The sequence below is a fragment of the Trichoderma citrinoviride genome (genome assembly GCF_003025115.1).
Source record: "Trichoderma citrinoviride strain TUCIM 6016 unplaced genomic scaffold BBK36scaffold_1, whole genome shotgun sequence".
In the NCBI taxonomy this organism is placed as follows: Eukaryota; Fungi; Ascomycota; class Sordariomycetes; order Hypocreales; family Hypocreaceae; genus Trichoderma; species Trichoderma citrinoviride.
In genome coordinates this window covers 587,709-614,192 of record NW_020194709.1, presented here as the reverse complement: position 1 = coordinate 614,192, position 26,484 = coordinate 587,709, and the positions used below count along the sequence as shown (strand labels likewise).

Sequence of the window (26,484 nt, the reverse complement as noted above, 5' to 3'; positions counted from 1 at the left end):
AGCCTCTTCTCAACCTAAAACTTGAGAAGAAGACAAAAAAAATACAACATCGAGCTACAGGGCTCACGATATACTCGTTGCGTGGTAATCCTGGATCTATTTCATCAATGGCATCAACCATGCCTTTTTCCGTTGCTGGAAAAACCGCCATCATAACTGGCGCCGGCTCTGGTGCGTCTCACTCACCTTAAGGCTATTTTATGGTAAAGGATCAATAAACTTACGTATAATCCGACCCAGGTATCAATCTTGCCTTTGCGGAGCTTCTCCTCTCTCGCAACTGCAACGTCGTCTTTGCTGATCTGGAACTGCGGCCAGAGGCAGAGAATGTTGTTTCAAAATACCAGAGCGAAGACGGAGGTCGGGCGGCATATGTTCGGACAGACGTAACCTCGTGGTCTGATCTCTCCAAAATGTTCGATTTTGCCCTCGAAACCTTTGGGGACTTTGACATTGTTTGTCCAGGAGCCGGCGTATACGAGCCCAACTGGTCCAACTTCTGGCATCCTCCCGGGTCGAGCCAAAGTAGAGACGCGGTTGACAAAGACCACTATGCGCTGCTCGACATCAATCTGACGCATCCCATTCGCGCAACCCAGATGGCCATATCCCACTGGCTGTATCCTCGTCCTCCGGCGGAAGGTTCCAAGTTCGACAAGGCTCCTCCCAAAGTGTCTCTCGACAATCCTAAGAGAGTGATTCACATCACTTCAGTAGCCGCCCAGGTCCCTACCTTTAGAGCGCCCCTCTACGGAGCATCCAAATTCGGCCTCCAAGGCTTCATCCGCTGCCTCACGCAGCTGGAACCTCGAATCGGCGTGCGAATTAACGGGGTCGCGCCTGGAATAGTCCGCACTCCTCTGTGGACGGAGCATCCAGAAAAGCTGATGAACGTTAATGATGCCCAGGACGCGTGGGTCACTCCTCAAGAGGTAGCTCAAGCAATGCTGCAGTGCGTTGAGGATAATGAGAATATTGGGGGGACGATTCTGGAGGTTGGCGCTGGAAATACTAGGAGAGTAAAGGTTTTCAACGACGAAGGCCCCGATCGAGATCCCGCAAAGGGCCTGATTACCAGCAACAATGACCTTGGCGATGGAGAAGTGGTTGAGTGGCTGCAGCAAGGGGCCATCTGGGGACCTCAAGCATAGGGTCCTTTGAGCCCTCGCGTATCGCTATGTGCTGATTACGCACCTTCCATCGTCCAGTGTTCCCAACGGAATCAATTCTCAGCCTTATGGGGAGCCAGAACTGCATGAACCCAGGCACATGGCCTCAGCCACTCCCTGCGGCACAAAAATAGAATGAAGCGTGCCGAATACAGGTATCGTGAATGAAAGTATGGATGCCTTGTGTTGTCTAGTGCGAATGAGAGGTTGAGAAACTATTCGGTTCGGCGTCACGGGCTCCACCATACCAGATAGTGTGCATGATTCCAAAGCCAGGAACACCAAGCGCTTACAGCTGAAGCAGGCCCCACGGGCTTGCAGATATTACCCGCGATCATCAGAAACCAGAAGCTAATTATGCCTCCTATCATGTGCGATTCCAGGCTCGCCTACCCCTGTCAGCGTTATCCGTGTGCTTATCCTTGCACCTCGCAACCAACTCGGACCGGGGTGGGATGTGGCGCAGAGCACTTGTACCTGGAGAACATGATGCTATAGCCTGGAATCAGGAGTTGAAGTATTTGGCATGAGTTCCTTGAGAAGAAAGCCCCGGAACTTCACTGTAAGTCGCGCCAAGGAAACAGCGCCGACAAGATGGGATGCAGGGCATAAATAGGGGGAGCATTTCCGCCGCTTGAACAGAAGAGAAAGACTCAAACCGCATTGAGATCTCTCATTGATTGACTCGGCCTTGCAAACCTATTTCAAGTCATCAACTCTGTTCAAAGAAACGTTCAGCCCGCTGTCCATCTCACAACTCAATAACTCTTTTCCACTTGCACCAATGGCTTCCATTCTCCGCAGACTCTTCCGACGGCAGAAGCAGCCCCCGCTGGTCTGTGCCGTCAACCTGGATGCCGATGGAAACCCTGTTGGCGAGCATCCGGACCATGTGCACACGGATGCCTGCTTCATCAACTTCGAGCCTCTTGCCGTTGCAGAGCTCTTCCAGTCGCAGTCGTGCCAATCGTGCCCTCCGGCCCTGCCCGGCATCCACGCCGCCACCTCAGACCCCAACGTGCTCCTCCTGACGTATCCCGTCACCCTCTTCGACCACACGGGCTGGAAGGACACCTTCTCGAGCCTCGCCAACGACGCCCGGCAGCGCGCCTACGCCAAGCGGTGGGCTCGCACAAACTTGTTTACGCCCCAAATCGTCGTCAACGGCGTGGCCGACGGTACTGGCCGGACCAAGGAGGAGATCCAGCAGATCATCCAGCAGGGCAGAGACATTGTCAAGGCCCGCGACTGGCACATTTACGTAGACGCAAACGACACCGACGTCCGCGTCGACACGGACAAGCAGGAGGCGCCTCCCCACGAGGTCTCCCTCGTCATCTACGCCAACCACGACCAGATGGTCAAGGTCGGCAAGGGCGTCAACAAGGGCAAGAAGATCAACCACCGCAACATCGTTACTTCAGTGACCAAGATTGGTGACTGGGTTGGCGGAAACGCGACCTGGCCTCTGCCCACGCCCAGAAGTGCCTTGGGTCCTGATCAGGGCGCCGCGATCATCATCACAGAGGGAGGCCTTGGAGGCCCCATCATTGCAGCGGCAAAGATCTGAGTGATGGAATCATGATGATGGAAAGTTTTAGAGAAGGCGAGGAGTTAGGGTGTATGTAATGTATGTCGAGTTTGAAAGATACCAGAAGGAGTCCCGTGGCTCCTATTTGTATTTACTGCTACCTCAGTATGCGAGATTGCTTAATCACCGTCTTCCCCTTGTGTCTTTGCCTCGGATTGTCTCCTGCTTCTTCCTTGGGACTGGTGCCCAATTGTGTGATTGACTATGACAGCGTGGTTTCCTGCGCGCAGACCGATTATCCGAACGGGCAGACCGCGGATTTGTCACGTTTGCAGATGGATGTGCAGTGCTAGGAGGGAAAGAGAAGCTACGGAAACCAGCAACGGCTTCGTTTTACGGTGTAATTGGTTTCAGGTGTCGTGTTCAGTCATCTACTATACGAAGGTGATATACGAAGATTGAATCTTGGTGGTGATTGTAAGCACATGCTGGGAGATCGAGTGAGGCTTCTCACGATGCACATAAGGCAGTCACTGTAAACCACGGCGGTTGCCATCAGTCGTCGTAGGAAGGTCTATAGCAGTGACAAAATGAGCAACTGTGGCGGTACTCCGTACAGGACCAAACAATCAATTCACAACCGCACAGTCTCTCCCACCGGTGTGGAAAGACCGTATATTCAGGGGCTTCATGGAACGATGTGGGCATCGCACTGTGCAAGCGCTTATTCCTAGACTCTGGGGCATCTATTACCTCAGGATTTGTAAACCGACTATCTTTCGGTAAATGGGCAAAGCATTTCCGTCAATAGGAGTTGTGTGACTGAGTCGCTGTTAGAACGGCGGTGGATCGCCGAGGGTGTAGTAAACGTTAGGAAAGGGCTTTCCCCTCTACTGCTTATTTTGCTAAATATCTAGCCTATCTCCAACCAGACATCTGCAGAGATTAACTGCTGGACCTGATGTCGAGACGGCGCCCAAAGAGAAGACGATTAACAGATGTCGCCATAGCATCGGACGAGCTCTAAGCGACTTGGACGAGGTCGGCAAATAGTTCCGTGATGTGGTAAGCAATCCCCTGTAGCTTACAGATCAATATGGGGTTGTCGGTTAAAAGCTCTTCGTATTCAACAAAGTTGAGACTCCAAGCGAGTTCCATGCCGCTTTAGTTGCCTAGTGTTGCTGGACGAGACTACTAACAGAAACTCGACTTCATGGGTCCTTGAGAGAGACTCTATTCGGCTTGCTCGAATGGGAAATGAATGTTACCTACCACCCGCTGCCCTATTCGGCGATAGATAGACCGGCGTGTGTGTATCATTGAAAAACGAAGCTCGTCTCCAAGGCGAGCGGTCCGCTGTATCCACTCGGCGATGTCGAAACGGCAATAGCACGACATATCGGAATCCCACTCTTGGGTTAAGTCGGTAGTGTAGAGGCCTGGTATTTACAGTGCATCGAAGGACTCACTTGAGTGTCAAGCTCGCAAGACTCGCGACCATCAGTTGAAACGTCACCAGTGTGCAACTCTGAGCCCAAGCTCAATCGGTAGCGCGGGCTTTAACTGAGATTAAGCAGTTGATTGTCTGTCTCCTTGCACGATCAATTGTAAGGGACAATAGAGATCATTACAGACCCAAGGTATGAGTGAATAGATGAGCTACTAATCAGTGAGCACGTCTGAAGCAAATGACGTTCTTTACTTGAGTCTCTTCAGCTCTTGTCATTCGAAGGTGAGGAGTCGCTCTATTGGTTCTTCCCCCGAGTTTCAGTCACCCCGCCGAAGAGCCTGATGATCGTATTGTCCGGGCTTTCAATGATGCAGCCTGCCGCAAGCTTGGTGAGAAGATTGGTGATGCATTCATCTGAATGGATGCTTTTCCCATTCACAAGTGAGATTCCCTTTATGTAGTCATGCGCCCTCTTCCTCTCTGGTTACTTTATAGCGGTCGTGATGCTCGCCAACTTGGAACTTACAAGTGTGATTCCTCCACAAGAGGTCATCTCAGCGATGCGCTCCAAAGATTCGATGCAAAAGACGAAAGAAGCAAAAACGGTCATGATGGTGCACTTCGTTCACTGTCATGAAGAGCATCATCTCATTGCGTCGCATCTGTCAAAACATCACGAATGTCCTGCCAATCAGACCTTCTGCGGCACCTTCTGCGGCACCTTCTGTCTCGAGCGGCGTCCATTCGAGCTTCCAAAAGCTCAGATCGCGATTCATCAAGCGGGGTGCACGATTCATCTACGGGGAAAATCATGCATGCAAGCCATATAAGAGCTTCCGCTAACGGGGACGCAATTGCTTCTAGCGCGGTGGTCGATGCTTCTACTGGGTCGCAGCCGCCAAAACTTGGACCAGCCCAGCCCCGGGGCTCTGGAAATTGCAGTCTCATCAAGCCGAAATTCGACCATTGCGTTCCCAGACGGGGCAAAACCATCGCGACTTGCCTCCCAACTTCAGGGTTGGTGATGCTGAACGTGGTGGTTAACCCTCGGGCGCTCCCATTTTCTGAACGCGATTCAGGGTTACGAGGACCAAATCGGACCTGCCATCTCAATTCTGGTCACCTCATCAACCCGATTTTGCATTATCACGATGCCTTTCGACAGCAAAATCGGCCAAGATGAAGCCGGAAATCGAGGGTTCGTGATAATTTCTGGCGATTTCAGCAACCCCAATCCCCAAATCCAGGACAGATTCGGGTCAGGTCAGGACCATCTCGACCCCCCTCGACTCGATTTTGGCCACCTCATCAAGGTGGTTTTGCTTCATCACGATGCTTTTCAAGTCCAATTCTCGCCCACATGAAGCTCGAAATCATGCGTTCGTGATAACTTCTGGCGATTTCATATCGTGAAATCTCCAACTTCAAGACAGATCCAGGTCAGATCATGACAGTCCTGGGTCCCCTCGAGTCGATTTTGGGCACCTCATGAAGGCGGTTTGCCTTCATCTTGAGATTTCTTGCCTCCTGATTTTGCCAAATCACTGCCAACTTGAAGCTTGAAAATGGCATCTCGTGATGATTTCTGGCGATCTCATCCTGCTCTTCTCGCCGTTCCATTGACTCCTCTGGGCAAACCCTCACCAACTGGGACCCCTTGGCTTGATTTTGGCCAGCTCATGAAGCTGATTTTCATCTATTCCGAGATCTTTTGCCTCTCGATTTCCCCAAATCCTTACCAACTTGAAGCTCGAAATCAGAGTTGGTGATGATTTTTGGTGGTTTCATTGACCCCTTGTCGCCATCTCATCCAGCTCTTGAGTCGAGGTCATCACCAACTTGGATCTGTTGACTTGCTTTTGGTGTCTCATCAAGCCAATTTGCCTCCATCAAGATCCTCCATACTCTCAATTTCCTCCCAGATGACTCCAGTCGCGATCGTGTCGTGATATTCCTTGGTGTTTTCACCTTCTTGATCTGCATTTCCTTTCCTCGTGAGTCGGATGCTTGGTGTTTTCATCGCCCACCTGCTGCCACCTGGCGCAGCTTTTGGCACACCTGATGAAGCCCATTTTCGACCATTGCACCCCATATGTTGGTGTTTCTACCCAACTGGACCCTATTCACCATCACGATCGCCCGTGCACCTGATTCTTGGTGTTTTCCCCCATCACCTCCCGCCATCCGTCCCGCCAAAATGCCCCAGCAGCGCTCGGTCACTTGAAGCCCGGCATCACCACATCACCACAGGTTTGATGGTGTTTTTCGTCATGCATGCAGGATCGTGTGCACGATGCATTCTAAAGATGCCACGCACCATTGTATTATCTCCTCTTTGCTTTAGCATTGGAGCATGATTTTCGACGTGGTTTTCTGTGCAGACTTTTGCTCATCTGTTCTTCCCTATGCGCCAGCTGCTGCTGCTGCATGCTTTTTCTATGCGTACAGAGGTGCGTGTGCACGCAGATGAAGCTATTCGCAGTGCACGCTATCTTGTTTACGATACAAAAGTCGATGCTGCATATCAAGATGCACATAACTGGGCATCGAAAGGTGCGATAGTTCCAAATTGTGGCTGTTTTCAGGATATTGGCCAGCAAATTTCTACAGCTAAACATCACCCGAAGAGCCAATTTTGTCTCTCATGATACCATAGAGCGTATGCATGCAGCCGAAGTGATCTCACTTCACATGGTCGCTGCACCCTGAACCAGACATCGCTGAATGCGCATCTGTACCAACCCCCGAAGAAGCCATCCTGCTTCTCTGGTACTCAGCCAGAACGCCTGTATAACCAATGCGCTGCTGGGTGTTCTGTATCCAAATGGCAGACGCAATTCGTATCGCCGATTCCATCGCCTCTTACTGGGCAACTGAGTCCCTTCCCACGTTGAACATAGCTCGCAGCCTCTTTTCCACCCTTGGCTGCTCAAAGCCGAGTTGTGATTCCTTATGTGCCAAAAGGTGCGACGTCTTCCGGAGGATACCAGCGACCGATATTGGCAAGTATGCTCATGTCGACATTGAAGCAAGAAGAGTTGAGATGGTCTATTCGAAGAATCTATCGTGGGTATCGTATCGCATCACCGGTATCGCTAGACAAACCTCTTCATCAATAACTGATTGACGAGTCGCTGCAGTACTTGTAAATCAGATAGGACGCACACTCACCAGAACAGCTTCCTGAACCCATTGCATCACCTTGGCCCGTGGTTTCTCCAGCCAAACTGCTTGATAGCCGTAACCGCGACCCAAGCAAACGCAACGATCGCGACGGTAATGCGAACCTCTCGCGCCAGCTGCGCCGTCGACTGCGGGAGCAAGAACGTGTGCGCGTGATTGATCGCGCCGGAGTGCTGCGCCTGGAGGACAAACTGCTCCATTGCGCCGAAAGATGTCGTCGATCGAGCCAAGGCTGAAGATAGATAAGGTAGTATCTTAAGGTGTGCCTCTAAAAAATTCCGGTCGGGGTGGTGATGATGATCTGCCGATAAGGATGAGGGGCTAAGCCTATCGCGGACTGCCTAGCTTCATGATAGTGCAGACCCTGTTTTCGCCTGCCTGCGCGAAGTAATACTACAAAGAACCAGATGATCAATTTTCATGGAGATAAATAGATGAGCTCTCGCTGAAAGTGCAAATGAAGAAACACGGTTATGCAGCTAGTCAAACAATAGAACATGGCAGACTAAAAGAACCGCTGCTTGTAATGAGCGAGTGGCCGTTCAGACTAGTAACTGCCCGTGGACTGTAAAATCCATTACAGCTCGACTCTTGTGATAGTGTCAGAATGCTCTGTACATGTACAAAGTACGAGACACTCTGTCGCTCCCTGTGGCTGAGCTGAACCATCCTCTTCAGCCCTCGAGTAACCGAGACCAAACCCTTGAAACTTCACCGGATGCACCTCTTCACTTCCCCGTCGACAAACCTCGTCGACGCACCATAATTCTGCAGGGCTTCTACCAATCCTAAACACCAAAACCCCTCTCACGTTGCACGGACAGGGAAAAATCTGCCTCATGCAATGCACAGGAACAGCATCCGACTGGAAGAGTTCTACCGGAATACCGGCCCGGGTTTCCGTTGAAAAAAATGAATTCCAACAAGGATCTGCTCGAGGTCGATGATGCTCAATGTCTTGCATTGTTTGTCGAGCGGGCATGAGGTGGCAACTGGAGAGACCTGCATGCTGCAGAGCCATGCTCGCTGGTTGGTTCGAGCCGGGATCGCCAGGCCGGAGGGTTACATGCCTTGCATGCAAGCGCTGTCTCGCACATTGATGCTGCAAATCGCATCTATGCTTGAATGTACATGCGAAATGCTGGCGCTGTAGTACGAGGCATGCAGAGATTAAGCCCATGTCTCAACTTACACCACCCTCAAACGATGTGATAGCCTCAACTGTTAGTAACAACAATCAGATGCAAATTGAAACGATTCGACCTCTCCACTGCTCTTCCGGCCTGTGGATTCTTTTACGTCTTATATTCATCGTCAATTGCCTTTTTCGCTGCCATCACAAGCTTAGTCAAGGCGTCCTCCGGGCCTTGTCGGCCGGCTCCGATGACCAGCCCCGGCCTCCATCGCCTGTTTAGCTTTGGTGCCCCTCCCCCTCATGCCATTTTCGGCCTCGTGAAGAACAATGGTCCTCTAGATTCCTTGGTTTCTTCGATTCACGATTCGCATCTTGCCGAGATGCAGGGAAAATATGAGCAGACGACAACCGAGTTAAGCCTCACTAGCTTTCTTCCTGAAGCAAAAGAAAAACTTTTCTTTTTCCTCTTCGTGACCCCAGTCTTGTTCAAGTCTTGAATTCTTTCCCGTTCGCCTTCTCGTATTACTCTCGTCCTTTGCTGCACCTCTTACAACCTGCGCGAATAAGCATCCCACAGAAGCCTCACCCACCATGGCGACGACGACAACCGAAGCGCAGCCTCAGAGCCTCCCCATGGACCTCCCCATCATCGACCTCGACATCTACCTCAACAACCCTCCCACCTCCCCCGCCGTCCAGGCCGAGTGCGCCCGCGCCGCCTCCGCCCTCATCACCTACGGCGCCCTCCTGCTGCACGACTCCCGCGTCTCCGAGGCCGACAACGACACCTTCCTCGACCTGCTCGAGGACTACTTCGCCCAGCCCGAGGCCGACCTCCGCCGCGACGAGCGCCCCGAGCTGAGCTACCAGATCGGCGTCACGCTCGAGAACACCGAGAAGCCGAAATGCGCCGTCGACGAGCCCTGCCTGGCCGTCATCCAGAGGCTCGACCCCAGCCAGCGGCCGCTCGACATCTCGGCGCACTCGCCCGACCCAAAGTGCCGCTTCTTCTGGCGCATGGTCGAGCTGCCGCCGTACGAGACACAGTTCCCGGGGCTGAACGCCGAGAACGTCACGCCCGAGGCGCCGCATATCAAGGAGAGATGGGCGCCGACAATGGACCAGTGGGGGAGCTCCATGAAGAATGCGTTGGTCCCCCCTCTGGCACATCCAGTCAAATATCAGCTCGGCTAACACAGACATAACACAGCGTCTCTAAGCTGTCTGAGATGACAGCCCTCGGCCTTGGCCTCGAAGCCGACCACTTCAGCTCCGCCGCCCGCTACGGGTTCGTTCCCCCATTGTCTTTCCCCTCGATCCCTTGCCCTTGTCGATCGCAAGCTGACATCTACTCGCGGCACAACGCAATAGCCCCCATCTCCTCGCCCCGACAGCCTCCGACCTGACCAAGTACGGCGCAAAGGACACCATCCTCGCCGGCTTCCACACCGACCTCAACTTCCTCACCATCCACGGCCGCTCGCGCTACCCGGGCCTCAACATCTGGGCCCGCAACACGGGCGCCCGCATCCCCGTCAAGATCCCGCCCGGCAACTACCTCCTCGTCCAGGCCGGCAAGCAGATCGAGTACATCACCGGCGGCCTCATCAAGGCCGGCTACCACGAGGTCGTCGTTAACGAGCGCACCCTCGAGGCAGTCGAAGCCCGCAAGGTCCGCTTCCCCGACCGGCCCCTCATCAGGATCTCCAGCACCCTATTCTGGCATCTCAACTCGGACTACGACCTGGCGCCCATCCCGGCACTGGCGGACAGGGCCAAGAAGGTCCGCGAGGAACAGGCTAAGCTGGGCCGAGACGAGGGCGCGGAGGTAGAGTATCCTGCCACCAAGGTGGGATACCAGGTGCAAGAGTGAGTGCTTCCTTTGCGGCTGTTGCCGATGCTCTATTGGCCCTATTTATGTGGTCTGTCGCAGATTGACTGACTTTTCCGCAGTGAGCTGAAACATATTGCTTTGATGGCGTAAAGAGCATCTGGAGTGTTCATTGCTGCGGCTGGCATTTGGGTACATTCAAAGATATCATGATGATATGAAGTTACGAAATACACTTGATGACGAGCAAGCCGTTTCTCTTTCGTCAAGCATGTGGTGATTAGCCCATCATCTTCATCACAATAATCACTGCATCTAGCAAGTGGACGTCTCAGGGATTGAAGACCTCAAGAAAGGTTGATTCTTCCGCAAAACAAAGCATAGGTATCATGGCATGCTAACTCCAACCTCTCCTCCAGGTGTATCTCCATTCGATGCTCCCTCTAGATTTCATACCCATCATTCATTATATTCGAACATTTTATACTCTGGAAATCCCATAAACGCAAGGCAAATTTTCGACATATCTCGCCGACATTCCGAACAACGCTTCCACCAGCCCCGGCCTACAACTTGACTTCGGCCGTCTCAGAGGTACGGGTGACGTCGGCGTTGCCATGATCTTCCGAGTTGGCGTCTTGCTCCTTATGCAGCACATGCTCTTCGACAACGATGTCCTCCCGCCAGAAGTCCTTCTTGCCGTGGAACAAGCGAACCAGCCAGGGAGGGAAGAAGCCGCCGGGAATGCGATATGTCCAGGGCTCCTTGTCGGCGTGGTTGGGAGGCACGATGCGGCCGCGAGAGACAAAGTTGATGATTCCCACGGTGGAGTTGATGATGATGTACGACATGACACCTGCAATGAGGCCGTTTGCGATCGAGTACGTGAAGGGCATGACGGCGATGGCGAGGAAGGCGGGGACGGCATCGCCCATGTACTTCCAGTTGATCTCGGTGACGGACGTGGCCATCATGGAGCCGACGAGGATCAGGACACTGCCAGTGGCCCACGGCGGGATGGAGGCGAAGATGGGAGCAAAGAAGACGCTGATGAAGAAGCAGAGGCCCGTCACAACGGACGTGAGGCCGGTCTTGCCACCCTCAGAGATGCCAGCACCCGACTCGACAAAGGCCGTGACGGGAGGAACACCAAAGAGAGCGCCGATGGAGATGCTGATGGCGTCGACCATGTAGGCTACGGCAGAGCCCTCAAAGTCCTGGGTGACGGGGTCGATGAGATTGGCGAAACGGGCCATACCGTAAAGGGTTCCCGTGCAGTCGAGAATGTCCGTGTACAAGAAGGTGATGAGGGCAAGGCCAAACTGGCCACCGTACTCACTGACGTTCCACTCCTGCACGTTGAGCGTGTTCTCGATGCGGTGGAAGTCGACAACCTTCTTGAAGAAGTTGAACGAGTCGTCGCCAACGGCGGTGTGAGGGAAGTAGGTGATGGGCGTGGTACGAGGCCAGGAGATGATGCTGACGAGGATGATGCCGGCAATGACGGCGCCCTTGACACGGTACATCATGAGAAGCACAGTGAAGATGCCACCGCAGAAGATACCGATCCACATGGCCGGAAAGCGCATCTTGTCCCAGCTGGGGCAAGTGCCGTCGTCAAGCAGGTTGCCGGGCGAGCATCCGGCCAGGGCCAGGGGAGTGTCGGTGGCACCGGTAATGATACCGAGACCCTCGCTGTATGTGAAACCGATGAGCGTCAGGAAGAGGCCAATGCCCACACCCGTCGCTACCTTGATGGAGTGAGGAATCGCTCGAGCGAGCCATTGTCGCATGCCAAAGATGGTCAGGCCCAGGAAGATGAAGCCCTCAACAAAGATGGCAGTCAGGGCCACTCGGTAAGGAACAGGACCGGATCCGTGGAAGCCAACTGCGCAAACGAGTTAGATATCGGACTCCCCATGGGGCTGCAGCAAGGAGTGAATAATCTTCGACTTACCGACAGTATAAGCAAAGTAGGCATTTAGACCTGCAATCACGATGAGTCAGTACGAGTTTCGGCCGAGGTACGAGCTGGTGTCACCCGGGACAGCAACGAAGATTCGACATACCCATTCCAGGAGCGAGACCGACGGGGCTATGGGAGAGTGTCATTTAAATAATTCCATATGGCGATGTCGACAATAGAGGCGGGGTTCCTTACAGGTTGGCCAGGAGGCCCATGAAGAAGGTGGACAGAGCAGAGATGGCGGCAGTCGCGGTGACGGCATCACGCTTGATGGCCTGGACACACAAGCTGTACTCGGTGTTGTTGTTGCAGATGGGATCAGCGGCGCCGCCGTTGCAGACGCAGGTACCGCCCGAGTCGGAGACGATGGAGGAGTTGACGGCGATAATGTAGGCCATGGCGAAGAAGGTGGCCAGGCCGCCGCGGATCTCGGTGAAGAAGAGCGAACCCTTGCGCTCCTTGGGCTAGAGACGTGGAACAAGACATGGTGAGCAAATGCCATGGCTGGTATGAGACAGCTGCTTCATTGTCTCGGAAGCTTCCCCGCGGTGTTGGCGGTGTTGTCAGGGCCACGAGGCTCTCTCGTGGCGTGGGAAAGCCAAGACACGAGACCAGACAACCCGCAAAAAAGGAAAGCAAAAAAGAGGCCGACTTACATGGCCAGAGCCGTCCAAATGGAACCACCAGCCAACCGGACTGGCGGCGACCTTCTTGTTGATGCTGTCCATCCACTTCATGACTGCGATTGTCCTTGGAGACCTGGGACGACTTTAAAGGGCCAAAAAGGCTGAAAGGACCGGATACGTCCTCTGAGAAGAGAAGAAAAGAGAAGACGAGAAATCGAAGGATTTAATGGAAAAAAACCTCTTGTATTTTTTCGCGTGTTCGTCGTGGTGGGGAAGCTAGTGATAGCGGTGGCGGCGAGCAGAGATAGTAGAAAAAAGCCGACCAGGGGCGACGCTGCGGGGTGGGAATTTGATAGGGATGCCGGACTTTTTGGGTGCTGATTGGCGTCGTCGGGAAGGGAGACGCCTCTTTTCTGTGTTTCTGGTGCCTGTTGGCCAAAGGTGCTTCGTGCTGCGCTGTGCGATGCTGTGCGATGCCGTGCTGTCGATGCAGCGGTAGTGGTGGCAGCAGCGTTTCGAGGCGTGGGCGTACGGAGAAGTCGTACCTCGTCGGGCTCGAGTGAGGGCGAGATCGATCAATGGTCAATGCAGAGTCGCACAAATGCAAGCATCCAGATATGCATGCGACGCCCACGATCTGCAGAGGGAGCCGGATCGGATCGGTGCGCCTTGTCGGTTGGTCGGTGCGGCGGTCGTGGGATTTATAGCGGGATGATGCCGGTTGGAGATGAAGACGAAGCAGAGGTAGGATCGATGATACTTGTATGTGTGACCATCTATTTAATAGATGCTGCGTCGAGCTCTGCTAGTATCTGCAGCTGAGTCCGTTGGAGACGGCACAGCATAAGCACAACAACTAGCTGAGAAGGGCTGCAGATTGTCGATGCCCCGGACATTACACGGAAGGTGGGAGCGATTCCATTAATCGAGCAATGACTTGATCAAATTGCCCGCGCTGAGGCGAAGCGAGTGGGCCGGAGCTGGAGAAGGGAAGGAACCACCGTCTATCTATGGAGCTGTAGGTACATGAACCTGCCGGCAGATGACGGCGGCGCGCATGAACGAGGTAACTCGTACAAGCATTGATAACGAGATGCTCTTGCCGTGCTCTATCGGTGATCTATCAATGGATGACCTCAGTCGCTGCCAAAGCTGGACAAGCCTCGGGTCATCGTGATGATGTATTGAAGCCTCAGCAACAAAAGTGCATGATTCCTCACTTCAATCCCAATAATCCAGACAATTCTCATCCAAGCCCGGGCACTAGCCTAGCCCAGACCTAGCTGAACCTCGTCCGCATTCAAATCACAGCCGCTAGCACAAGACCCTTCTCCATCGTCCCTCGGTCCGTCTTGCTAGCGCCCACACTCGCACACGCACATGCTGTCCCGGATCGAGCCTCGATCGTCCGCTTCAATGAAGAGGATAACGCGATGCGAAGGTGGTCAGATACCATGCCGCTGTGCTCCAGGTGCCTTCAAAGATGCTTATAGCCACCTCTTCTCGCAATTCATCAAGATACACGCTCGCATACCCATATACCAGGCAGTATAGTAGTAGCATCTTTTCAGCAGACGTACAATGACACTTCACTCCATGGTCTATTACTTCATGCAAGTCCTGGCAGCCTAGAACCACAAATTCCAGAGCAAAAAGCGTCTAGAATAAATCTCGGGTTGTCGGCAGCCCTCCTTATCTTCTGGTGCCCCCAAAATTTCTCTGGCATCCCCCATTCTTCATCAGCCCACGAGTCACGACCTCAAAGAGGCAGCATGGCCGTGGCGTTGCCCAATCAGGCCTGGCGCTTTTCGAGAATAACATCATGGAAAAAGTGGCGTAGAAAAGAGGCGCCGTGAAAGAAGAACATTCTGGCCAATCGCATCGATTGGATAAGAAAACTAATGGCCGGGACCTGATTCCGCACCGCGAGATAAAACAAGTCCGGTCCGGGGTCGCCGTTAAGGCTCCAAGTCCGTTATCAGCATCCATGTGTGCCTGAGAATTGGTGCTTTCCGACTATCTTCTCCGCGTTATCGAGTTATCGGGACAGCATCTTTCCCGTATCTGATCCTGCATCGCTATCTGGGGTGGGAGTCGCCCTCCGCATTATAAACCATCCCGTCTCCCCAGATTCTCGGGAACCTGCGAGATGGAAAGCGGCGACTCCCGCCAGGCGAAAGCTTGGTTCGTGCCTGATATGTTGTGCAGCAATCACTCTCTGATGCTGCTCAAGAAGCTCTTCCAGCAAAGCTTAAGCAAGCCGAAAGCACGGACCAAGCCTGCCGGCGATACCAATATCCAGGTACTCCATACGGAGTACAGTTCACATGTCATCGCTACGATATATCAGTAGCCCAGGTATCGAATGGCTGTTTCGTATACTATTTCGTATTGTTGGTTGGAGCACCGTTGTCCTCCTACAGAACGCTTGGTGACGTTGCCCTTCGAGGCTTCAGACAAGCTATTGTCCAGCAACTGGCCATATCAGCAGCTGACCAATTCAAGTTGCCACACCGAACACCTCTTACTGGGGGCGGCTCTCGATTGCTACCTGAATGTCCAAGAGTGCGATACCATTTGGCATGTGTTATTAAGTACATGTGCTTCACACTATAGTCGACAAATCCGCCTCATCTTGCAACCAGCAATCTTCAGCAGAGCCTACGACGCAGTAGTCTCAAAGGACACATCGGCTGAGAGATGCCCAGGGTGCGTTGCTCAGCATCTGAAAACTCTGGGGAGCACTGCCTTTGTGAGACCGTCTCCTCCCTGTGTCTGTACTCCGTAGTATTCATTATGTGTATAAGTCAGATTACCTACCAAGTAGCCATGGCATAGAGAGCGGCCACCAGCCACTTTCTAAGTCAAAAGACAATGGCCATATCCTTGACCCATAAGGTGGTCACTTGGTATTAGATAGTACCAAGAGATTGAGTTAACCTCGTTCAAAATTTACCATAGTCCCTCACCCCATGGGACAAGCAGCCGTTGCTTCCTCTGCCATTGTCACCGACGCAGAACAGCATCTCCAAAACCATAAGACAGCCGCCCAGTTGAACGCCGATTACGAGAATACCGTCGTAAATATAAATAAGTATTTAGTATTGAAGTAAAGGAGATTTAGTCAGAGAGCGATCGCCGGCTGTATGGTACGGCGCAATACCTCGACCATCTATATACTACCAAGAGATCGAGTCAATTCGATGCGTTTCGGCACAATCTCACCTCATCAGCTCAGCAACCAACTCCTGTTATATCTCCGTCATTACGGAGCACTTTCTCTACCATTCTTGAGTGACACGAACAAAGTCCCACAACTCAAGGACAGCCATCTGTGTCGTTCAGCACCGATCAACATGATCCAGACAGCTGGCACCTGTATGGTAAGACAACATGGTGCAGGCACGCATTATTGAACTCTCACGTGTTTCGACTATCGATGCCGTACGACATGGACAGAGAAAGGGGCTTCATATGATACATAACGTAATACGGCCATCAAGTTCATGCACATCGTACTCAAAGCGCAGATCTTGTGAGTATGAGACACCGCAGGTATTATGTATGTGTCACTCTCCAATAGCATGTAGAGATGTACACGTATCCCCACACACGTTGCATCCATTCGCCAAGACGTCAACCATAAGCATCCCTCTCCTCTTGTATTATCCTTTCCGTCCGTCCATCATACTTAGCAGCTCACCTAATGTTGCTTTATAGCCTCACCATAGGCCGAGCAGCAAGAGACTCAAAAAGTCAATCTCCCCGAATCGCTCCATCTCGAATACCTCGAACAAACGGGCTAGTACTAACAGTACTAACCACCTCAACACTAAATACCTAAGCCCTATCAGCCCTCCCGCCCGTGCCGTACCCACGGGATCGAAAGTGAATCTTGTGGCGCCAATGATAAATGATAGACAGAATCACCCCGCTCACTCATCTTCAAACTCCAGGTGAAGTGATAGTTCGAGATGGCCGTGATCAACCGCCTGTACACTGATCCAACTTGATGTAATGGAAACTCGTTGAACTTGCCGGAGGATAAGACACAACGTTGCCTGCTCGCAACCTCGCATGAAAACCACACGAATTCGAAACACTCAATTAGCAAGACTATGTATGTACATACATAATCTCATCACATTACTACCCTCAACTCGCAAAGTGAACGAAGAGGAACGGGAGGTCCCTGCAAGGCAATGTGCTCAAACATGGGATACCCTTCATCGCCAAGCATGCCCTTACCCAGACCAATACCACATATGTTATACAAAAGCACTTCATATTGGTACAAGGCCTGAACCCAGCCAAAAGAATAAGAATGAGGCATCCCTCACACCCCAGAAAGCTCGGCCAAAAGCCGGGCTTCCGCGACCTTCCTTCACAGTGTACGATATACTACTACTACGTACATCAGCCATCCATCCCCGGCTGCCAAGGGTCTTGCTGACGCTGCTGGCGGATGGGGGAAAGAGGGGAAAAGTTCTGCCAACTTATTCTCTTTGGGGAACCACCTGGCCAGCCCTCAAGCTACGTACGTGTACTGTGGCACTGTAGGTTCCGGGTTCTGTCCGCGAAACTTTTCCCCCCTTTCTCCCTTGTCGGCTTGGCTCGTCTTTGATGATCCTTTGTCTTTTCTCTTCCACCATGGAAATCCCTGGAATAAACATCTTTTTGCGAGAGCGGAGGCGGGGCTTTCGATCGCCCGGGGTTCCCATGCGTAGCGAGAAATGACCATCTCAGGGGGGGAGGGTTCCCGGTTCGATGGTCAGCACTAGGCATCATGCAGATCGCCATAGAGAAGAGCGAAACGCGAGAAGAGATGCCGAAACGATGAACGGATTACAAGGCGATGCGAGTGAGGCCGAACCACGAGGAATCGATCCACATGCCTTTCGAAAGAAATGGCTCTTTTCCCCTTGTCCTTATTCTTGTTCCTTTCTATTTCGCCGGGATAGAGGTCCCATTGCGGGAGGCTGGGTCGATCAATGAAGGAGCGCTTGGGTCAAGCCAGGGCCCAGTTCCTCTCGAATATATCGCCGATGAATAGTCGTAGAAGGTTTGACTGTGAAATTGTGTTTCGTGTCATTAAAGGCTGATATATAGTAGTAGAAATATTCCCTCCCAATATAAGTTTGCGCCTGCCATCCATGCAGAGGAAGAAACCTTTGTTTCATTCGTTCTGCATCCCGTTCCCATTGTATGTAGTCATAACGGCCCAAGAGCCATGAAATAGAATGAAAAGAAACTATCGACCCAACTTTCTGACTTTGGTAAGGACATAACTGAAGCGGGCGTGCAATCGAGAGAAAAAGGAAATAGAGATCAACATCAAAGCGTCTCTTCGGATCGATTCGAGAGATGGCTTTCGGCGGCATTTGCCTTGATGTCAGTCCCGATGCTCGACACCAGGCCTGCCTCGTCATGCCCCAACTCAAGGGCACTCTCGTCTACGCCCTTGTCTGCGCGCGATCTGTCGACATGGTATGATCGCGTCAGCATAATTTCGCCACGTCCGGTGACGCTGGACTGGCCGGGATTCTTGAAGTATGACGAGCCTCGCATCCGCTGCACGTAGAGGGCGCTGACGGCCGGGAGACAGGCACAGATTAGGCCGATGCCAACTTCGGCGTTGCTGGGATTATGGAAGTCATGTTAGCCTGTAAGTCTGAGGGCAACAGCAGGAAAGTGTATATTCGCGGGGGGGGGGGGGCTTTACCCTGACAGTATGACCTTGATGAAAACAATAGTCATGTTGGTAGAGTTGCGCTGGTCAACAATCATGGCCAGACGATAGATACTGAAGCCTGTGGCAACTCCACCGGCGCATAACAGTCCCGTAACACGGAGGCGTTTCCGACGAGGCAGCTGGAGCGACCAGGTAAGGGGCGTCGGCAGCAGCAGGATGGCCAAGTCGCTGATGACGCTGATGATGGAGTCGGCCGTGACAATGGCGCTCTGGTTCAAGCACTTGCCAGAGTCTCCCGTCCAATAGGCGCTGATGGGCCAGCAGATGAAGATTTTGATGAAGAGGCCGGAGACGTAGTATGCCACAATCATGCCGATGAAGATGTAGATTCCGATAAGCGTTCGGCGGTGGACGGATCCAAAGACTCGAATGATGATGACAAGCAGGGCCAGTTTGACCGTCATGGCCATCGGGGCATAGAAGATGGTGGCGGCATAGCAAGACTATTTTTTTCGAGAACTGGACGTTAGTTTCCGTCAGGAGGTTGGAAAGGGGGGAAGGTTGTAGAGATGATTCGCACCTTGAAGTATTGCTCAACCTGTCCCGGTGACACTTCCCATATATTCAGGCCTCCGCCATGCGCACCAGCTATCATGTAATCAGAAAGACGAATCACAAAGTCGTAAAGGGGCAGAAAGCTTACCGAAAACTGCAGTGATGCAGTAACCCAGCATGAGCACCTATGATCCAGATCAGCCTTTCAGGTTCTTCCACCACCACATCGACCTTTTTGTCGTCGAAACATCGTAGATCGGGGTACGGAGCATACATAAGCTGCATATGTTGCATCTATTTTCCTCAGATTAGCTTCTGTCAGTGCGCTTGGATAGAGTCACTTACAATCGTCTGGTGTAAATCCTCCTCCCAAGACTCTGGATTTGGCATAGAATCGGATAGCAACGAAGATGGAGACAAAGAAGACGGTCAGTCCTTGCGTGATGTAGTTGACGGTCCTCAGGACATCGTGCGGATGAGCCAGGTCAGGGACAACGCCCTCAGGCGGCGGAGCAGCACCGGGAAAGCTCATGATAGGCAACTCTTCATGACTTCTGCAGTTGGACAAACAAAGTTTGACAAATGCCGGGAGCCAAAGTTAAATCGACACCCACTCTCGAGACAAATGGGGGGAAAGAATCATCAGGTAAAGGGCTAATGCAGGTGTAGGACACGGCAATTCTTTTAAATGGTCGGCAACTCGGCAAGGAAGAGAACGGACGAGAGGGAAGAAGAGCATAGAAACGTGGTATAGATTGAGAAGTATACAGATACCCTTGTCTGACTCGGCTACCGCTCTCAGAGTATCATCCACCACCCTCTGGACATGACCAGCTTCAGAAACTGCATCTTGTGGTGGTATCAGGCCCTCTCGGGAGCCTTGGTCCACGCCTCAAGGCTGCAGCGTCAGTCAAAGAAAGAAGCTTCAAGGTGGACCGAGCCAGGGGACCCGAGCCGTAGTGGGCCTGCCAGCCAACGGAGGATGATTTAGGATGGTCACGGCGGCGCTGAAGAAACGCAATGACAGGGGGGGTCGCCGGTGACGAAGATTGCTGAAGAGAGCACCTGTGCGAATCGGAAGCCGAAACCAAGCTGCCGGAGAGGGGCGAAACACTGCCAGCCAACAGCCAATTCGCAGTAATACGAAGTACTTTGTATGTAGGTACTTCGTACATGACAATAGACTCACATGCCAACGAACCAACAGCATGAACGCTGAGCCACTGTGTCCATCCTGGTTACATGACAACCGCACAAACGTCTCGCATTTATCAGGATCTCCTGCAAGTCCTTTATGCACTTACAGACATGCTACACACACACAACAATTGACAAGTCAACTCGACAAGCCACGAGAGGCTCGCATGTAGTAGGTGGGACCTCAGACTGTAACTCGGACAGGGGTCGAGTCTTGATGACCGCGCCCGACGCTATCATGGACAAGACGGACGGGGTGGAAGCCCACCGTCATGAAGATCGCTTGCCCGTTCAGCAGAAGATCGAGTGTCCGGCAAAAGACAGGGCCCGCGATGCCACTGCTGTGGAGTCGCCTCCATGCAGCTGGACGGAGCTCGGTGGAGCGGCCTGCAACAAATTTCTCAAATCCATGTCGAGGCCTTGCCATGTGCGTTCTCAAGATTCAGCCGTCGGTTGCTGTCAGGGGTGCTTGGCCGTTGACACAAGCAAATCACGTCCTCGGTTTCTGTCGCATTCGGCGAAGTAACTGCACTCTTAGTATGGCATACAGCCACTCCAGAGTACATACCACAGGAGGCCGAAGACAACCGTATGTAATCATGGGGTTGCAGTAGATACCAGGGGTCGCACTCTCTTCTTTTGGAAAATGAGTGCTAATCCTCCCCTTTTCTTCTTTTACTTTGGACTGGTCCCTAGCCTAAGGCATTCGGTCAAAGGATTGCTCTGCAGCTCTAATCTGGTTGAAGAGGTAGCATTGCATGTCGTGCTGCCTGGCCAAGCTGTTCACGTAAAGCGCAAGAGACAGGAAGAAGAGCCATTGATTTCTCATCGCAGGCCAAGATGGGTTCCCAAGTCAAGGTCGGAAAGGAGTCGAAGCTGTTCGAGCCGCTTACGATTGGTAATGGCAAGATCACGCTCAAGCATCGCGTCGTGCTCGCGCCCCTGACGAGAAACCGTGGCACGCCGCTTCGAGAGACGTCGACGGCTGAGAATCCGAATCGCATCTGGCTTCCCAACGATGTCATGGCCGAGTACTATGCGCAGCGTGCAACTGATGGCGGCTTGCTCATCAGCGAGGGCATCCCACCTTCGCTAGAGGTATGTGACGTCTTGGATGGTTGTGTATAGCGTGCAAAGGAAAGACGTGGTAGAAGGTTGACACTGAATCTGATTGCTTCCAGGGAAATGCCATGCCTGGCGTGCCGGGAATTTTTTTGGAGGAGCAGGCCAAGGGCTGGAAGAAGGTGGTCGACGCAGTCCATGCCAAAGGCGCCTTCATTTATGCACAGCTCTGGCATTCTGGCCGCGCCAACATCCCGCAGCTGACGGGAACGCCCATCGTGGCGCCGTCGAGCATCCCGTGGGACGATCCCAATGAGTGCTTCATGTATCCGGCGCCTCACTCGACGACGCCCGTCAAGTACAGCGAGCAGCTGCCCCTGGAGCTGACCGTCGACCACATCCGCAAGACGATTCGCGACTACTGCGCGGCGGCAAAGACGGCCATGGAGGTGGGCTTCGACGGCGTCGAGCTCCACGGCGGAAACGGATACCTGCCGGAGCAGTTCCTGAGCTCCAACATCAACAAGCGGACGGACGAGTACGGCGGCTCGCCGGAAAAGCGCTGCAAGTTTGTCCTGGACCTGATGGCGGAGCTGGCCTCGACGGTGGGCGAAGACAATCTGGCGATCCGGCTGACTCCCTTTGGCCTCTTCAACCAGGCCCGCAGCGAGCAGCGGCTCGAGACCTGGGGCCACCTGTGCCGCGAGCTGAAGAAGCGGCACCCCGGCCTGTCGTACGTGAGCTTCATCGAGCCGCGGTACGAGCAGATCTTCTCCGAGGCCGAGAAGCAGAAGTTCCTCGACTCGTGGGGCCTCCCCAACGTCGACCTGTCGCTGTTCCGCCAGATCTTCGGCGACACGCCCTTCTTCTCGGCCGGCGGCTTCGACCACACGAACTCGTGGGGCGTGCTGGAGAGCGGCCGTTACGACGCGCTGCTGTACGGGCGATACTTTATCAGCAACCCGGACCTGGTGGAGAGGCTGCGCAACGGCTGGCCGCTGGCTGCGTACGACCGGTCTCGCTTCTATGGGCCGTTTGAGGATCCGACCATCGGCTATACGGATTACCCGACGTACGAGGCCAAGAAGGAGTCGAGCTGAGTGCCGAGCTCGAGTCAGCAGAGGACGAGACATGTGCCGGGATTTGGCATTAGAGATACCTTAGCTTAGTTGTTAATGACGGCAGATGTTCCATGACATGGAGCCATTTGTCGGGTTCAGCCTTTAGTCGGGTCCATACCGAGTGCCATCGCGAGTCATGCTGAGGCTAGGCCGGTCAACCGCGGATCGTCCGTCAATCTGTGCCCGCAAAATATCGGCATCACACGTGTTTCCGAGCCCTTGCAGCCAGCTGGAAGACACGCTGAAGGATACGTAGCTGCAAGCTTGTGACGGCCGGTGATGAGCGGACGGCCGAGCTCGTCTTGGAGTTAAAGCCGCCGACCCCGAGCTTCCAGAAGTCGGGCATCTGTTACCGGACTAGCGGTTGACCAGGTCCAAGATCCACGGTGTCTTGATGAACTGACAGGGTACGCGATTGCGTTGATGGGGTCGTCAAGGGCGTATTGAACTGAGACTTGCGGACTCGCTTGCCAGGTTGTTTGATTGCTTTTTCTGATGACTCGATTGAGCTCGCGTGGTGACGGGGACGCGATATCAGATCTGACCTCATACCTCCCTACCCTTCGTGTGTTTCACGGAAGGCGCAGACTTGACGTCCTTCCCCGCGATTTGCGAGAGAGATCCAGCATTGACTGAAACACAATCAACGTCAGCCAACCCTTGCCTGGCCAATGAACATGGCAAAGCAATCGAGTAAGCTACTTGCCAGCAAGGCCACGAAAGAGGAAGATCAGGAATCCAGTATGCACGCATCGGGGCGCTGCGAGACACCAGAACGGCGACAAGATATCCGGATATTACAGGGTAGCTGTCAAACATCAGGTTACCTCATAACACAGCTCATCCACCAACCATTTGCCACATGTCAATGTGTCGAAATGTCAAGATATGCAGCCAAGATGAGCAGCAAACCGGTATGGATGATGTGTAACAATGCAAGGAAAGAGGAAGGATTGAAACGGCACCTGTTGGGGTAGTTGCTAAAATGAAAGGCAGACAAACTACCTTAGTCTACAACTAACCACTTGAGCCTCGATTGATTGATGTAGGGAGTAGCACCAGCTATTTATGAACTGTAATAATCGACTCAGCGGCCGTTGTTTGGAATCTCATCAACAGAACAATCAAACCAACAATTTCTCTCCGAGATTCTCATTGGTGTATCCGATCACGATCGATGGCCCATTTTCATATTGCATCAGATAACTGAATAGATGTTTGTTGGCATGTTACACATACAGAGTATAGACACGCACATCAGACGCTATTACTGGATTTTATCTCGCCGAAGCCCTGATGATCCCCCAATCAGATCGTTGATCCCTGCAACCAAACATGAACTTCCACGCCTGTTGGATAGACTTTTTGAGCAGTTTGTCTTCTTCTCTTTTTCTCCTGCTCCGCCACCTGCAGCAACAGCAATCAAGTATCTGTGCCTTGACGTCAGGCGACTCTTGCTCCCATCAGGCGCTCCGTCGCAGTCGCCCATTGGCCCGCGTGACGTCAGGAGGCCTGCAAACCCCTGCAAAACCGTCGTCGCCAATCGCTGAGGTGCGCTGAGAAGCTCGCCCTGATCCGCTGGAAGGCTCGCTGGAACCTGGAGGCCTGCCCTCCATGTTCTCGCTGGGAGCCGCTGCCAGATGCCTGGAGCTTCGGAAGCCCACCCTGCTGACCTGCAGAGCAAACCCGCTGTAAATTGATCCATCAATTGAAGGTCAGCGGGGCTTATCGCAAGGACATGCAAGGCATCATCATCCATCGTAAGACATCTTATACATAAACCTGCGTGATTCCTCCTCCAGCCGAATGCCCGCCTCTCGCTTCCCACCCGTAATGTCTGTCCTTTGCCTTTGAGATATTTCTCTTCTTCTGCACATCTTGTTCGTCTTTGCTTCTTTCCTTCTTGCACATACAGCAAAGCTCAAGCTGCCATTACCATGCCTCACTATCCGTCGTCACGACGCTCTGAGCCAGAGTCGCCGCCAGGCCTCAACAGTTCCTACTACAATCCAGACGAGCCTCTCGGCCCCTCGTCGTCTCGTCGTTCCAAGTCCGAAAAGGGCCGCCGAAATGCCTCTCCCGGCTACTCCTCCTCCCCCGACGATCGCAGATCCCGCCACAGCAGCCGTCGCGAGCCGTCGCCAGGTTATGCGAGCTCGAGGCCGTCCCGCAGTCGTCGGCACCTGTATCCGAGCCCGCCTCCATTTGCCGCACCAACTCCCCCGCCTCAGCCCGACTATCGCGCCTCTGGCCGTGACCGCGACCGAGTCCGTGATCGCGATCGCGACACCTATTCGCCGCGGGACTCACCGAGGGACTCACCGAGAGATTCGTACAGAGACTCTCCGAGGGACTCGCGCTACCGAGATGCTGACCGACGCTCACGAGACTATCCCCCTCCTCCTCCGCCGGAGCCACGTGAGCGCCGTCACAGGTCCTCCCGCCGCGAGCCGTCTCCGGAGCCCAGGGGCGCTTCCTCACGAGCCTACCCTACTCCCCCGTATGACGACCGCAGCGACAGGGACCCTCGCTCCTCTCGTCGGTCCCGTGGAGCATCAGCGCCGTCGCCGCCGCCTCAGCAGTCGTCACGCTCTCGCGGCGCTGTAGCTTTGGATCGCGATGGAGCGAGAGACGATCGGGATCGACGCCATCGCTCAAAGCCTCGCGACACGGACCTCGTCCGAGGCTCAAGTCGTGACCGGGACAGGGCTCGGGACAAGGACCGCGACCGCGACCGCGACCGCAATCGAGACCAGCACCGCACCCGGGATCGCGCCGCGCCGCCATCACTCAAGCGCCGGAACACGATGCCCGCAGGCGGCAGCAGCCCCTGGTGGAAGAACCCCCTGATCCAGGCCGGCGCTCGCACCGCCTTGGCCGCCGGTGCCCAGGCCGCTATGCAGAGCCGCAAGGACGCCGGCCCCTGGCTGGGCGCAAAGGGGGCCAAGGTTGCTACAGCTGCCCTGACAGCTGCCCTAGCTGATGGGTTGGCCAACGGTGGCAAGAAGAAGCGATGATGACGTTAATGACGACGACAACTTGCGATGACCCTCGGTGACTTTTTTTTCTCGTACGACGTTTATGATTGACGATAACATGGCTGCCCTTTTCCTTATCCTTCGTTTTCATTTCTTTTTCTCTCCCTCTTCCTGTGGATGAATTTGCGGACGAAACGCACGTGGTAATGCTTTGTGTTGGCTGTGGTTCAGCTTCTTTTCTTGCTTGTTTAGACGTGGGAATGACTGGCTTTGGAGGACGACACTCACCTACTTTACCTCACCTCATGATGCGGGAACTGCAAATCAGTTCATGGTGTTATTGGAATGCTCTCAGTACCTGCTTGCTTTGCTTTTCCTCATCTCCTCATCCCTTCTTGTTTGCTCGCACGAGAACACGATAGATGGTGGCTATGTCCCTGGTACCTACAATACAACAACCCCCCTTCTCAGGATACACCTCCTTTCTTTCTCATGACTTGTGACTCCATCCTTCTTCTTTTATGATGATATCTGTCGATGAACTCAACTCTTCTCACATCTTCTTCATTTGGTCTACTCGTTATCTCACATGTCATCGACGTCTCATACCAATTCTCACCAACTCGACCCCCCGCCCCCCAATGTGACCGCCATCGTCGCCGTCGTGCCCTCAACCTCCTTGACATTCAATAACCACCCATCTCCTTCATCAAAAGGCACTTTGGCCGAGCGGTCTAAGGCGCCGTGTTCAGGAATAGCTCACACTGTGAGCGCATCCCTCTTCGCGGTCTAGAAATAGGCGAGGGTTCGAATCCCTCAGGTGTCATGACTTTTCTTTTTTTGGGTTTCTTTTTGCTCACCAATGTCTCTTGTGAAGAAACAGTCCATCAAGAACAGTCTCACGCAGAATCGTAGTATACCAAGTTGATAAAAGGCTATCCTCGATGGTTGTATTAGTATCGTCAACTGTCAAGCTCAGCCAAAGAAG

At 53.4% G+C, this 26,484-nt stretch overlaps 7 protein-coding genes and 1 non-coding gene across 8 annotated transcripts; 6 read left to right on the top strand and 2 right to left on the bottom strand.

Moving 5' to 3' along the window:
- Positions 1-107: 107 nt before the first annotated feature.
- On the top strand, positions 108-1,151 carry BBK36DRAFT_1107438 (NAD(P)-binding protein; the record flags this gene model as incomplete). The annotated part of the gene is made up of 2 exons (XM_024889250.1): positions 108-171; positions 241-1,151. 2 exons carry the CDS (start codon positions 108-110, stop codon positions 1,149-1,151), a joined length of 975 nt encoding a protein of 324 aa, XP_024753609.1.
- An 802-nt stretch (positions 1,152-1,953) lies between these two features.
- Positions 1,954-2,739, top strand: BBK36DRAFT_1109338 (DUF1223-domain-containing protein; the record flags this gene model as incomplete). The annotated part of the gene is made up of 1 exon (XM_024889461.1): positions 1,954-2,739. The coding sequence occupies one exon, from the start codon at positions 1,954-1,956 to the stop codon at positions 2,737-2,739; it is 786 nt and encodes a 261-aa protein (XP_024753608.1).
- A 6,362-nt stretch (positions 2,740-9,101) lies between these two features.
- Positions 9,102-10,452, top strand: BBK36DRAFT_1109052 (Clavaminate synthase-like protein; the record flags this gene model as incomplete). Its single annotated transcript, XM_024889434.1, has 4 exons — positions 9,102-9,616; positions 9,679-9,756; positions 9,840-10,337; positions 10,422-10,452. 4 exons carry the CDS (start codon positions 9,102-9,104, stop codon positions 10,450-10,452), a joined length of 1,122 nt encoding a protein of 373 aa, XP_024753607.1.
- A 409-nt stretch (positions 10,453-10,861) lies between these two features.
- Positions 10,862-12,195, bottom strand: BBK36DRAFT_1133921 (hypothetical protein). Its single transcript, XM_024892131.1, has one exon. It carries the CDS (start codon positions 12,090-12,092, stop codon positions 10,866-10,868), a length of 1,227 nt encoding a protein of 408 aa, XP_024753606.1. The 5' UTR covers positions 12,093-12,195; the 3' UTR covers positions 10,862-10,865.
- A 6,030-nt stretch (positions 12,196-18,225) lies between these two features.
- BBK36DRAFT_1108865 (GPCR, PTH11-type) lies at positions 18,226-19,670 on the bottom strand (the record flags this gene model as incomplete). The annotated part of the gene is made up of 6 exons (XM_024889414.1): positions 18,226-18,529; positions 18,614-19,086; positions 19,164-19,231; positions 19,287-19,323; positions 19,413-19,450; positions 19,484-19,670. 6 exons carry the CDS (start codon positions 19,668-19,670, stop codon positions 18,226-18,228), a joined length of 1,107 nt encoding a protein of 368 aa, XP_024753605.1.
- Positions 19,671-21,175: 1,505 nt separating this feature from the next.
- On the top strand, positions 21,176-22,497 carry BBK36DRAFT_1107979 (FMN-linked oxidoreductase; the record flags this gene model as incomplete). Its single annotated transcript, XM_024889321.1, has 2 exons — positions 21,176-21,433; positions 21,517-22,497. The coding sequence occupies 2 exons, from the start codon at positions 21,176-21,178 to the stop codon at positions 22,495-22,497; spliced, it is 1,239 nt and encodes a 412-aa protein (XP_024753604.1).
- Positions 22,498-24,455: 1,958 nt separating this feature from the next.
- Positions 24,456-25,535, top strand: BBK36DRAFT_1164831 (hypothetical protein; the record flags this gene model as incomplete). Its single annotated transcript, XM_024894700.1, has 1 exon — positions 24,456-25,535. The coding sequence occupies one exon, from the start codon at positions 24,456-24,458 to the stop codon at positions 25,533-25,535; it is 1,080 nt and encodes a 359-aa protein (XP_024753603.1).
- A 676-nt stretch (positions 25,536-26,211) lies between these two features.
- BBK36DRAFT_t20 lies at positions 26,212-26,322 on the top strand. The gene has a single exon. It is a non-coding gene; the product is annotated as a tRNA-Leu (tRNA).
- Positions 26,323-26,484: the final 162 nt, after the last annotated feature.

What these genes read in the sequence shown, in the direction of transcription:
- BBK36DRAFT_1133921 (XM_024892131.1), bottom strand. Translation starts at nt 12,092, where the DNA reads ATGCGACAATGGCTCGCTCGAGCGATTCCTCACTCCATCAAGGTAGCG.